Here is a 12857-nt window from a genome sequence, read left to right as displayed (position 1 = left end):
AATGTGATAGTCTCTCACTTCCTTAGCGTTACCAATAATTATTTCACTTAATTATATATTTTTCTATCTGAGGGAAGAATCCATTACTTCTTTCCAGGAAGTAATTTCTGGCATTAAAAGTCCCAGGGACTTGTCTGACCACAGTCTTTCAGCAGAGAAGCCCTTGATACTTGAGCATTTAAAAAATCCTGTATGGTGTTTTCTAGCTTCTTGTTTGTTCAGATTATTGATCGTTTTTTGTGGGGAGGGATGTTTTAGTTTTTTTGTAGAGACATGATTTTGCCATGTTGTCCAGGCCAGTCTTGAACTCCTGAGCTCAAGCAATCCACCTGCCTTAGCCTCCCAAAGTGCTGGGATTATAGGCGTGAGCCACTGCACCCAGTCTACCAATTGCTAGTCTCAGGAAAGGCCTAAACAATTACCGTCTTCTCTACAATTTCCCCCATACTACTAAAGGTCACCACTATTAACATTATTTCTTTTCATATTTTTATGTTGAGATTATAAATCTAATTTTACATTCTGCTGTTTATACTTTAATATGCTATAATTAGCTTTGGAAACTTTTTGATCAAAAGTTTTAATTCTTTCATGATATTCCATCATATGGATATCACACCTTTCTTCCTCCACTTCAGGGATCAAATCATTAACTGACTTGGGACAACCTGATTTCAGCTATGGTCTCAGGTAATGATATCATGGGCCTGTTCCAGATAAGTAGCTCATTGTGGAAGGGATATACCAGTAAGCTGAAGCTGTTTCCCTTTACCACTAAAAAGAGTATTTGGGGATTGAAGATAGGCCAATATATATTTCTTACCTTGAATCTCACTTCACAATTGCATAGTACTTTCATTTATTTACTACTTATCTCATATTTTATATATATCATATATAAGATACATACATATGTATTTTTAGTGATTATGTTTTAGTTATGTATTAGTTATATAATGTAATACTTTACAGAGTTTTGCAGCTTTTTACTTTACTCGAGTGTTACTTGTTATAGTATGGTAAGCTTAAGACTTGAGTTGACATTTAGGAAAACTTTTTTGTTTTTCCCCAGACATACTTCTTTGAGCCACTTAAGCAATCTCTGTTCCTCTTTTTTTTTTTTTTTTGAGACGGAGTTTCACTCATGTTACCCAGGCTGGAGTGCAATGGCGCGATCTCGGCTCACCGCAACCTCCGCTTCCTGGGTTCAGGCAATTCTCCTGCCTCAGCCTCCTGAGTAGCTGGGATTACAGGCACACACCACCATGCCCAGCTAATTTTTTGTATTTTTAGTAGAGACGGGGTGTCACCATGTTGACCAGGATGGTCTCGATCTCTTGACCTCGTGATCCACCCGCCTTGGCCTCCCAAAGTGCTGGGATTACAGGCTTGAGCCACCGCGCCCGGCCTTCTGTTCCTCTTTAAAGGAGGAATGTGGTCAAGATCCTCCCAGAAGAAAATAGTTAGGATTTTATTCTGAGATTGGCTTTACAGGTATTGATTGACTTACGACCTATGTAACTTACGACCATTCGACTTTAGGACCACGATTGCTAGCCATGACTGCTCCACGTCTGGCAGCACAAACGTTGCCCAGCTGGGCGTACGACAGTGCAGGACAGTAAACATATATGCTATATCATATCATTATTAGTCATTTTCTTGCCTTTCTTACTAAAATGTGAGTGGTTTATATCCCTATATCTTTAACAATATTAGAACATACTAAGTTTAAATTATATTTGAACAAGATATCCAGATGACATCTTTTATGATGAATGCTACATATTTGTATCCCATGGAAAGTCACATAAAATTGTGATGATTTACTTTTCTATTTACAATGATAATAAATAAATACCTGGCAACTAGTCCTTTTTAACCCTAAGACTTAACATAGTTCACACTCTTCTGCTTTTCAAAGCTCATCATGTGCCGTGGTTTTTCACTTTAAACCATAGACCACCGTGGTTCAGTGATCTGTGAATATTCCACAGTTTTACACAAGGCTGCGCCTTTACCACAAGTTAAGGTGGCTTTTTAAAAATGAGATTGGACAAGAATGCTTTCATAATAAGCATTCAGGTCAACCTTTACTACTGGTAATGCAGTGTTTTACTTAAACCTGACGAATGTAAAAATAAGAAACAAAATGGTGTAGAGATGATACAAATGGCATAAAATGAACAAAGAAAATTATGATATATAACAATAATGAAAGAAAATTATGATAAAATATGACTTAAAGATTTTTATAACATCATTTCACAGTACTGTGCATATAGCCTACTCAACTTACGACCAAATCGTGTTACGACCAGTCTGTCGGACCCAGTCGTGGTCGTAAGTCGAGCACTAGCTGTATTGTGAGTTGATGAAAATGATTTATGTAGAGATGGGTTATGTTCTCCCTTGCCACTTAGGCCTAGTTCCATCTTGGCATAGGGTGAGACCAGAAAGATGTGCATTTAGTTTTTGGTGATTAAAGGAGAACATTCTGGCCGGGCGCGGTGGCTCAAGCCTGTAATCCCAGCACTTTGGGAGGCCGAGGTGGGTGGATCACGAGGTCAAGAGATCGAGACCATCCTGGTCAACATGGTGAAACCCCGTCTCTACTAAAAATACAAAAAATTAGCTGGGCATGGTGGCGCGTGCCTGTAATCCCAGCTACTCAGGAGGCTGAGGCAGGAGAATTGCCTGAACCCAGGAGGCGGAGGTTGCGGTGAGCCGAGATCGCGCCATTGCACTCCAGCCTGGGTAACATGAGTGAAACTCCGTCTCTTGAAAAAAAAAAAAAAAAAAAAGAGCATTCTGTATACTTGCAGAAGTGGCTCTACCAAGAGCAGCTTTGAACCAATATACTTCAAAGATCTTGATTGTGCTCATATAAAGATTACATGGGAATGCAGGGTGATACCATTCAAATAATTATTACCAAACAGGTAATAGGAAAAACTGACCTTATCTGCTGAAAGCATGGTTGAAGAATAGGGAAGGGATATTTTATTTCTGCATTGTGATCTGTATACTTGCATCTAATATTCAGGCATATTGGGTAAATCCAACCACTGTGTATAAGCTCCAGTTGAATTTAGTATTTCAACTCTCTGATATTGATAATTATATCATTAGGGTAAAAGATCCTAAAAAGATGAAGACACTAAATTAGAGAAAATACAAAAATATGTAAAATGGGACTTACAAAATCCCAAATGTGGGGAGGGATGGAGTGAAAGTATACATTGTTTGTTTCATTTCCTATCTTTATGATCAAACTTAAGTTGCTGTCAGTTTAAAATAACTTTTTTTTTTTTTGAGACGGAGTTTCACTCATGTTACCCAGGCTGGAGTGCAATGGCGCAATCTCGGCTCACCGCAACCTCCGCCTCCTGGGTTCAGGCAATTCTCCTGCCTCAGCCTCCTGAGTCGCTGGGATTACAGGCACGCACCACCATGCCCAGCTAATTTTTTGTATTTTTAGTAGAGACGGGGTTTCACCATGTTGACCAGGATGGTCTCGATCTCTTGACCTCGTGATCCACCCGCCTCGGCCTCCCAAAGTGCTGGGATTACAGGCTTGAGCCACCGCGCCCGGCCTAAAATAACTTTTTACGGGCCTGGCACGGTGGCTTACGCTGTAATCTCAACACTTTGGGAGGCTGAGCTGGGTGGATCACTTGAGGTTAAGAGTTCGAGACTGGCCTGGTCTCGAACATGGTGAAACCCTGTCTCTACTAAAAATACAAAAATTAGCTGGCTGTGGTGGTGGTGGTGGGTGCCTGTAATTCTAATTCCAACTACTCGGGAGGCTGAGGCATGAGAATTGCATGAACCTGGGAGGTAGAGGTTGCAGTGAGCTGAGATCATACACTCCAGCCTGGGTGAGAGTGAGACTATGTTACAAGAAAAAAAAAATTTTTAAATAAATAAATAAAATAACTTTTTATAATGACAAAATGTGTTTGTAAGCCTCATTCTGACTACAACACAAAAACCTATGACACACCAAAATTGAAAAGCAAGGACTCAAAACACACTACTAGAGAAAATCAACTGCCACAAAAGAAGACAGTAAAGGAAAGAAAGGAACTACAAACAACCTAGAAAACAAGTAACAGAGTGGCAGTGGTAAGACCTTACTTACCGAGAATTACCTTAAATGTAAATGGTTTAAATTCTCCAAATAAAAGACTTACAGTGACTGAATGAATTTTTAAAAACCATACAAATGAGGCATAACTATATGCTGCTTCTAAGAATCTCACTTCACAGGTGAGGACATACATAGACTTAAAGGGAAGGGCTGGAAAAAGAAAGTTTATGCAAATGGAAACCAAAAGAGAGCAGGAGTACCTGTACTTATGTCAGAGAATATAGACTTAAATCCAAAGCTGTAAAAAGAGACAGTGTCATTATATGATGATGAAAGCTTCAGTTCAGCAAAAGGGTATAACAATGGTGTGTTTGTGTATATTTATAATTAATGTATACATGCATCCAACATGGGAGCACCTTAACATGTAAAGTGAATATTAATAGACCTAGATGGAGAAAGAAGCTCTGATATAGTAACAGGGAACTCTGATACCCCACTTTCAGCAATGGACAGATCATGCAGATAGAAAATCAACAAAGAAACAGCAAAGTTTAAACTATATCCTAGACTAAGAGGACCTAACAGACATCTACAGAACATTCGACTCAGTAGCTGCAGGATACACATTCTTCTCAACAGCACATGGAACAGGACATATGGTATCATATGGTAGGTCACAAAACAGGTCTCAACAAACTTTTAAAAATTGAAATCATATCAAGTATTTTTTTTTGAGATGGAGTCTCTGTTGCCTAGCCTGGAGTGCAGTGGCACAATCTCAGCTCCACGTTCCCTCCCCGGTTCAAGCAATTCTCCTGCCTCAGCCTCACATGTAGCTGGGATTACAGGCACGCACCACCATGTCCAGCTAATTTTTTTGTATTGTTAGTTGGGATGGGGTTTCGCCATGTTGGCCAGGCTGGTCTTGAACTCCTGACTGGAAGTGATCTGCCTGCCTCAGCCTCCCAAAGTGCTGGGATGACAGGCATGAGCCACCATGCCTGGCCATTCAAGTATCTTTTCTGACTACCGTGCAATACAACTAGATATCAATAACAAGAACAACTTAGGAGACTTATACAAATAATGTGGAAATTTAACAACATGCTCATGAACAACCAGTTAGTCAATGAAGAATTAAGGAATTAGAAAATTTGTTGAGGCAAATGACAGTGGAAACACAACATACCAAAACTGGGATTCTGCAAAAGCAGCACTAAGAGGGATGTGTATAGCAATTAACATCTACGTCGAAAAAGCAGGAAGAACTCAACCTATTGTTGCATCTCAAGAAACTAGCAAACCAGGACAAACAAAACCCAGAATTAGTAGAAGGAAAGGAATAATAAAGATCAGAGCGGAAATAAATGAAATAGTGTCTGGAAAAAATAAAAATAAAAGATGAACAAAAGTTGTGTTTTTGTTTTTTGTTTTTTTTCAAAAGATAAAATTAACAAACCTTTAGCTAGACCAAGGGGGGAAAAGGACTCAAATAAATAAAATCGGAGACAAAAAGCAGACGTTGCAACTGAGTACAGAAATACAAAGAATCACTAGGAGCTATTACAAATAACTGTGCCAACAAGTTGGAAAACCTGGAAGAAATGAATAAATTTCTGGACACATACAGCCCACCAATGCTGAATCATGAAGAAACAGAAAAGCTGAACAGACCAATAATGAGTAATGAGATTGAATCAGTAATAAGTCTCCCATCAAAGAAAAACCCAGGACCAGATGTCTTCACTGCTGAATTCTACCACACATTTAAAGAACTAATACGAGTTCTTCCCAAATTATTCCGGAAAATTGAAGGAGAGAGAATTCTTCCAAACTCATTCCACAAGGCCAGCATTATCCTGATACCAAAGCTAGAGAGGGATACAAGAGAAAAAAACTACAGGCTGGTATCCCTGATGAATATAAATGCAGAAATTCTTCACAAAATACTAGCAAACCAAATCTAATAGCTACACATTAAAAAAAAAAAGTCAGAAGATAGCAAGTGTTGGTGAGGATGTGGAGAAAAGGGAACTTTTACACACTGCTGGTGGGAATATAAATTAATACAACCATTATGGAAAACAGTTTGGAGGTTCTTCAAAAAGTTAAAAATAGAACTACTATGTGATCAAGCAATCCCAATACTCAATATATATCCAAAGGAAATGAAATCAGTGTATCAAAGAGATATCTGCACTCCCCTATTTATTGCAGTGCTATTCATGATAGCCAAGATATGGAATCAGCTTAAATGTCCATCAGCAGCTGGGCACGACGGCCCATGCCTGTAATCCTAGCACTTTGGGAGACTGAGGTATGCAGATTGCTTGAAGCCAGGAGTTCGAGACCAGCCTGGCCATCATGGTAAAACCCCGTCTTACTAAAAATACAAAAATTAGCCAGGCATGGTGGCCTGTACCTGTAATCCCAGCTACATCAGAGGCTGAGGCAGGAGAATCCCTTGAACATGGGAGGCAGAGGTTGCAGTGAGCCAAGATCATGCCACTGCACTCCAGCCTGGGCGACAGAGTGAGACTCTGTCTTAAAAGTCCATCAACAGGTTAATGGCTAAAGATAATGGGGTATATATACACTATGGAATATAATTCAGCATTAAAAATGAATGAAATTCTTTCAGTTTTGGCAACATGGATGAACCTGGAAGGTGTTACATTCAGTGCAATAAGCCAGGCACAGAACGACAGCTGTCACACTGTCACATGCTGTTACTCGTGTAATCCAAAAAGTTGTTCTCGTGGAAGTACAGAGTTGAGCAGTGGTTGCCAGAGGATGTGGGGGTAGGAGGAAGAAGGGGATGGAGAGAGATTGGTCAGCAGGTGCAAAGTTACAGTTGGATATGAGGAGTAAGGTCTGGTGTGCTGTGGCGTAAGATGACGAGTGTTAGCAGTGTGTGGTATATTTCAGAATAGCTGGAAGAGAGGTTTTTTAATGTTCTCATCACAGGAAATGATAAATATTTAAGGTGATGGATAAGCTGATTACTCTGTTGTGATCAATGCACAATGTATTCATGTACCAAAATAACCCACTGTGCACTATAAATTGTACAATTATGTATCAATCAAAATTTTTTTATAAGGTGAAGACACTAAATAGAGTAGCTACGTAAATCAAATTTTTTCAAAAGTTTACTTTTCTTTTATATGAGCAGATACCAAATGTAGATTGTTTGGTGTGTCTTAGAATAAAAGCCACATTCTTTTGTAACTTTGACTCCTCAGGGACATTTCTTGTGAGGAAGGGAAAGTCTTTGGCGTTGTCCAGAGGAAATTATAGTTGTTAGTGCTCAAAGTTTCTTTTTTTTTTTTTTGGAGATGGAGTCTTGCTCTGTTGCCCAGGCTGGAGTGTGCAGTGGCGTGATCTTGGCTCACTGCAACCTCTGCCTCCCACGTTCAAGTGATTCTCCTGCCTCAGCCTCACGAGTAGCTGGGATTACAGGCATGTGCCACCACACCCAGCTAGTTTTTTTGTGTTTTTAGTAGTGACGGGGTTTCTTCATATTGCTCAAGCTGGTCTCAAACTCCCGACCTTGTGATCCGCCCACCTCAGCCTCCCAAAGTGCTGGGATTATAGGCGTGAGCCACTACTCCCAGCATGCTCAAAGTTTCTAAGATGTCAATGCTGTTTCTATAATTTTGGAATCAAAGCCCTAGGATGACAGAGTACTTAATGTTTGCTTATGGGATTTATCATGATCTTGTTTTGTTTTGTGACAGTCTCACTCTCGTTGCTCAGGCTGGAGTATGATGGCGTGATGTCAGCTTACTGCAATCTCTGCCTCCTGAGTTCAATTGATTCTCCTTTCTCAGCCTCCCGAGTAGGTGGGATTACAGGCGTGTGTTACCACACCCAGCTAAATTTTGTATTTTTTGGTAGAGATGGGAGTTTGCCATGTTGGCCAGGCTGGTCTCGAACTCCTGACCTCAGGGGGTCCATCTGCCTTGGCCTCCCAAAGTGCTGGGATTACAGGCCTGAGCCACTGCGCCTGGCCTCATGATGTTCTTTAACAGTTAACCTTGTAGGATCCATACAGAATGAATCAGAACACAGGTATGCAGAGTCACTTCATGAGTCAGACTGATTCTCAGGCCTGTGAGACCGGATTGTAACCTGTTGGTGTGTGAAAACGATGTCACTTAAGAAATCTTTCTTCCTCAGGCTAGTTAGCTCTGAGGAAGAATGAAACATAGGATATGCAGAGTCACTGAGCAAAAGTTGGCAGTTTGTTGGCCTCTGCAATGGCCGTTTCTTACAGTAAAACCATAAGTGACATTTTAGTGACCACCTTTGTCCTAGAGCTTCTATTCTTTACTATGCTGTAGTTAGTGCTTGGAAATATTGTAAATCAGAAATTGTTTTTGGCCTTTTTTGTTTGGCAAAAGATGTCTGGTTCTGAGTGGATGCCTTCATCTTTTTGTATGTTGTGCAGGTACTGTCATTGTTAAGAAATAGATCTTACAATGGGCACGGTGGCTCACACCTGTAATCCCAGCACTTTGGGAGGCCGAAGTGGGCAAATCACCAGGTCAAGAGATTGAGACGATCCTGGCCAACATGGTGAAAACCTGTCTCTACTAAAAGTAAATTAGCTGGACATGATGGCACGTGCCTGTAGTCCCAGCTACTCGGGATACAGGCAGGAGAATCCCTTGAACCCGGGAGGCAGACGGTGCAGTGAGCTGAGATTGCCCCACTGTACTCTAGTCTGGTGACAGAGCAAGACTCCATCTCAAAAAAAGAAAAAAAAAAGAATGAGAAATGGATCTTAGGCCGAGTGTAGTGGTTTATATCTGTAATCCCAGCTCTGGGAGGCTGAGGTGGGAGGATCACTTGAGGCCAGGAGTTGGAGACCAGCCTGGGCAACATAGTGAGACCTCATCTCTATAAAAAATTTAAAAATTAGCTGGGTATGACGGTATGACCTGTAGTTCCCAGCTACTTAGGAGGCTGAGGTGGGAGGATCACCTGAACCTGGAAGGTTGAGGCTGCAGTGAGCTGTGATCGTGCCACTGCACTTCAGCCTGGGAGACAGAGGAAGACCTTGTCTCAAAAAATAAAAATGGATCTGAACAGGTTATACCCCTATAAACTTAGGGTTATAAGCTACTTATGTGAGGATTGAGTGAGATAGTAGATGAAATCACTTTACGAAGCATAATGTACCATTTGAATGTGAGGGTTTTTGGTTTTTGCTTTTTGTCTTTATATTAGTATTGTTCACAACTTTAATTCTCTCAGAGTTGAATCTTCCTCCAAGTAAAAATTAACAGGGAAGAGAATGCTAGAATGTGGGGGCAGGAGGCTCCTCGGCTTAGACTTTCTTTGATATGATCAAGATCAGGTACAACAAAGGTAACTAACCATTGGTGTAATTGATGCCCTTGCAGGAGGGAGCACTGGCAGTTGCTGGGTAATTTGAAGACGACAGTGGAAGGCTTGGTATCAGCCAACAGCCCCAACGTCTGGTCCAAGTGTGGTGGCTTGGAGCGGCTTTGCAGGGACATGCAGAGCATCCTCTATCACGGGCTTATCCATGACCAGGTACGCAGAACTCCTTTTTTTGCCATATTGGCTGACTCACTTGTTGAAAAGAAACAGTCACATTGGCAGGAAGGAGATGAAGGTCACTAGTCTGTGAACTCCTGAGAGCAGCTGTGACTTAATACATACAGTTTTGTATACAGAACATTTCACATAGTGTCTGATGTACCATAGATGTTAATGAAATGAATAAATCACTGGGTAGGACAGCAAATCAGCAACAAGAGATTAGGCCAGCTTTCAAGTTTCCTGCTGTTGTTATAACAGATAACCACAGATAATGACTTGAATCAACACAGGTTTATCGTCTTGCAGTTCTTGAGATCAGAAGTCCAGAATGAGTTTCACGGGGCTGAAACCAAGGTGTCTGCAGGGCCTCACTCCCTCTGGAGGCTCTGAGGGAGAATCCATTTCCTTGCCTTTTCCAGCTTCAGTAGGTACCTGCATTCTTTGGCTCTTGGCCACTTCCTGCATCTTCAGAGCCAACAGCATAGCACCTTCAAATCTCTCTCTGCCCCCTTTTTTGTTTGTTTTTTGAGACAGAGTCTCACTCTGTCACCCAGGCCGGAGTGCAGTGACACAGTCATGGCTCTCTACAGCCTGGACCTCCCGGGCTCAAGCAGTCCTCCCACCTCAGCCTCCCAAGTATCTAGGGCTGCAGGCGCCCACCACCACAACCAGCTAATTTTTGTATTTTTTGTAGTGACAGGATTTTACTATGTTACCCAGGCTGGTGTTGAATTCCTGGTCTCAAGCGATCCTCCTGCCGTAGCCTCCCAAAGTGCTGGGATTACAGGCGTGAGCCACCGTGCCTGGCTCTCTCTGCTTTTACATCCCTTTCTCTCCTTGTGACCATTCCTACCTCTCTCCTAAAAGGACTCTTAGAATTACGTCGGGCCCTTGTGGATAACCCAGTATAATCGCCCCATCTCAAAATCCTTAATTTAAATACACCTGCAAGGTCCCTTTTGCCATAAAAGGTAACATTCACAGGTTCTGGGAATTAGGATGTAGACATTTTGGAGGATCAATCTTGGCCAACTACAGCCAGGAAGCTCTTTCTTCTGAATATTAGTTTTGGTTTCGAAACCATGCTGTTTTTTTCAGAAGTAGGCAGGATAAAGGAAGAAAAACAGCCAAGGCAAAAATACATTCTTTTACTTCTGACTTTTGCATGAAATATTTCTACAGAGTGAGAAGGTGGCCAGGTGTGGTGGCTCACGCCTGTAATCCCAGCACTTTGGGAGGCCGAGGGGGACAGATCTCTTGAGGTCAGTTCAAGACCAGCCTGCGCAACATGGCGAAACTCTGTCTCTACTAACATTAAAAAATTAGCCGGGCACATACCTGTAATCCAAGCTATTCAGATGGCTGAGGCAGGAGAATCACTTGAACCCTGAGGCGCAGTGAGCTGACATCGTGCCACTGCGCTCCAGCCCTGGCAACAGAGTGAGACTGTATCTCAAAAAATAAAAATAAAAAAAGAATGAGAAGGTGAAACTCCATGTGCTCAGTTACATTAAAAGTACTTTCCTGGCCGGGTGCAGTGGCTCACGCCTGTAATCCCAGCACTTTGGGAGGCTGAGGCGGGCGGATCACAAGGTCAGGAGATTGAGACCATCCTGGCCAACATGGTGAAACCCCATTTCTACTAAAAATACAAAAAAAATTAGCTGGGCATGGTGCTGCATGCTTGTAGTCCCAGCTACTCAGGAGGCTGAGGAAGGATATTGCTTGAACCCAGGTGGCAGAGATTGCAGTGAGCTGAGATCGCACCATTGCACTATTGCCTGGGCGACAGTGTGAGATTCTGTCTCAAAAAAAAAGTACTTTATTATGGGAAATCCTTTTACCTAGAAGACAGTGTGTTCCAGTGATAATTAATTGCTTAAGCACGATAAGATTGGTGTAATTAGAATTAACATCTCTTTCCTGAAACAAAATAAGCAGTTCTTCCGGTGATTCTTTTTGGATTTAGAATTTTCATCCTGTTCCCTAAATTTAGACTTTTGTTATTACTATCTTTACTTCAAATTAGTAATAGGAAGAAAGAATTATGCACTTTGCTTGTAGGGATCCTCAAAATATATGTGAAAACTAGCAGGCATCAAAGTGACTACGGAAAAGAGGAGTTAGTGGTTAACTCATGTTAACTACAACACGAGCGGTTAATAGGTAGTGTGGCTCAGGGTAGAGCCAGACTGCCTGGATTTAGTTTTCAGCTCCTTCATGTATTTGCTAACCTTGGGCAAAATGCTTAACGTCTCAGAGCTTTGATTTTCTCACCAGTAAATGAGGTAGCATCTGTCTACCTCCAGGGCTGTTAACATTGAGGGCTAAATGAGTTAATGTCTGTAAAAGCATTCAGAGAATTGGAAGAGCTATCCAAGTATGTGCTATGATGAGGAGGAGGAAGACACAGTGACTCATTAGAATTTTCTTCCTAGCATCCTAGGACACATCCAAGAAATATTTATAAAATATTGTCATATTAGAATGCTCTTTGAGTTTTACTTTATAGATACCTTGTTGACGCTTATGAATGGTAGTTTGATTGTAGCTTAAATTTTTACAATGTAAACTTTATTGATGTTGAGTTTCTTTTTCTTTATATGCTCAAAAACTCTAATCAGCTTTGAGCTTTGAAATGAGTGGAATCTAGTAATACTTAAAGGTTTCTGTTTTCTCTTTGGCAGTTACTCCATTTGCAGTGTTTTAAATAAATTTTGGTTTTGGATAAAATTTGAAGTGAGTCATTGGGGTTTGGTATCCTCCTATTTAAAAAAAAATCAGACCTCACAAAAACAGAGCTAATTGCGTGTTCTCAAACACTCATGTCCCCTGTCACGGCCTTGTATAGTTCCTTGAACTCTAAGCTCATCTTTCTTTTTTATCAGAATTTATTCTCAGTTAGCAATCACATTGGAAAAGAGCTAATCAACTACATGGTATTAAAGTACGTATACTTGGCTCGGTGTGGTGGCTCATGTCTATAATTCCAGCGCTTTGGGAAGTTGAGGCAGGAAGATCACTAGAATTTTGAGGCCAGGGGTACAAGACCAGCCTGGGCAACACAGTGAGATCCCTATCTCTGTAAAAAATTTAAAAACTAGCCAGACATCTTGGTGTGTGCCCATGGACTCAGCTAGTCAGGAGGCTGAGGTGAGAGGCTTGCGGAAGCCTGGGGGGTTCTCAG

At 41.3% G+C, this 12857-nt stretch overlaps 1 protein-coding gene across 8 annotated transcripts in view; it reads left to right on the top strand.

Moving 5' to 3' along the window:
• The window catches only part of RUBCN (rubicon autophagy regulator), a 78207-nt gene that overhangs the window by 28600 nt on the left and 36750 nt on the right, over positions 1 to 12857 (top strand). For all 8 annotated transcript variants that reach the window (XM_032264244.1, XM_032264242.1, XM_032264237.1 and 5 more), the window contains exon 2: positions 9508 to 9661. In XM_032264244.1, coding sequence (XP_032120135.1) covers positions 9623 to 9661 — 39 coding nt within the window. In that variant the 5' untranslated portion in view covers positions 9508 to 9622. The remainder of the gene's footprint in view (positions 1 to 9507; positions 9662 to 12857) is intronic.

The sequence above is a fragment of the Sapajus apella genome, unplaced genomic scaffold (assembly GCF_009761245.1).
Source record: "Sapajus apella isolate SASKATOON/1434 unplaced genomic scaffold, GSC_monkey_1.0 scaffold143, whole genome shotgun sequence".
Taxonomy (NCBI): domain Eukaryota; kingdom Metazoa; phylum Chordata; class Mammalia; order Primates; family Cebidae; genus Sapajus; species Sapajus apella.
This window is presented reverse-complemented; position numbering and strand designations above follow the sequence as displayed.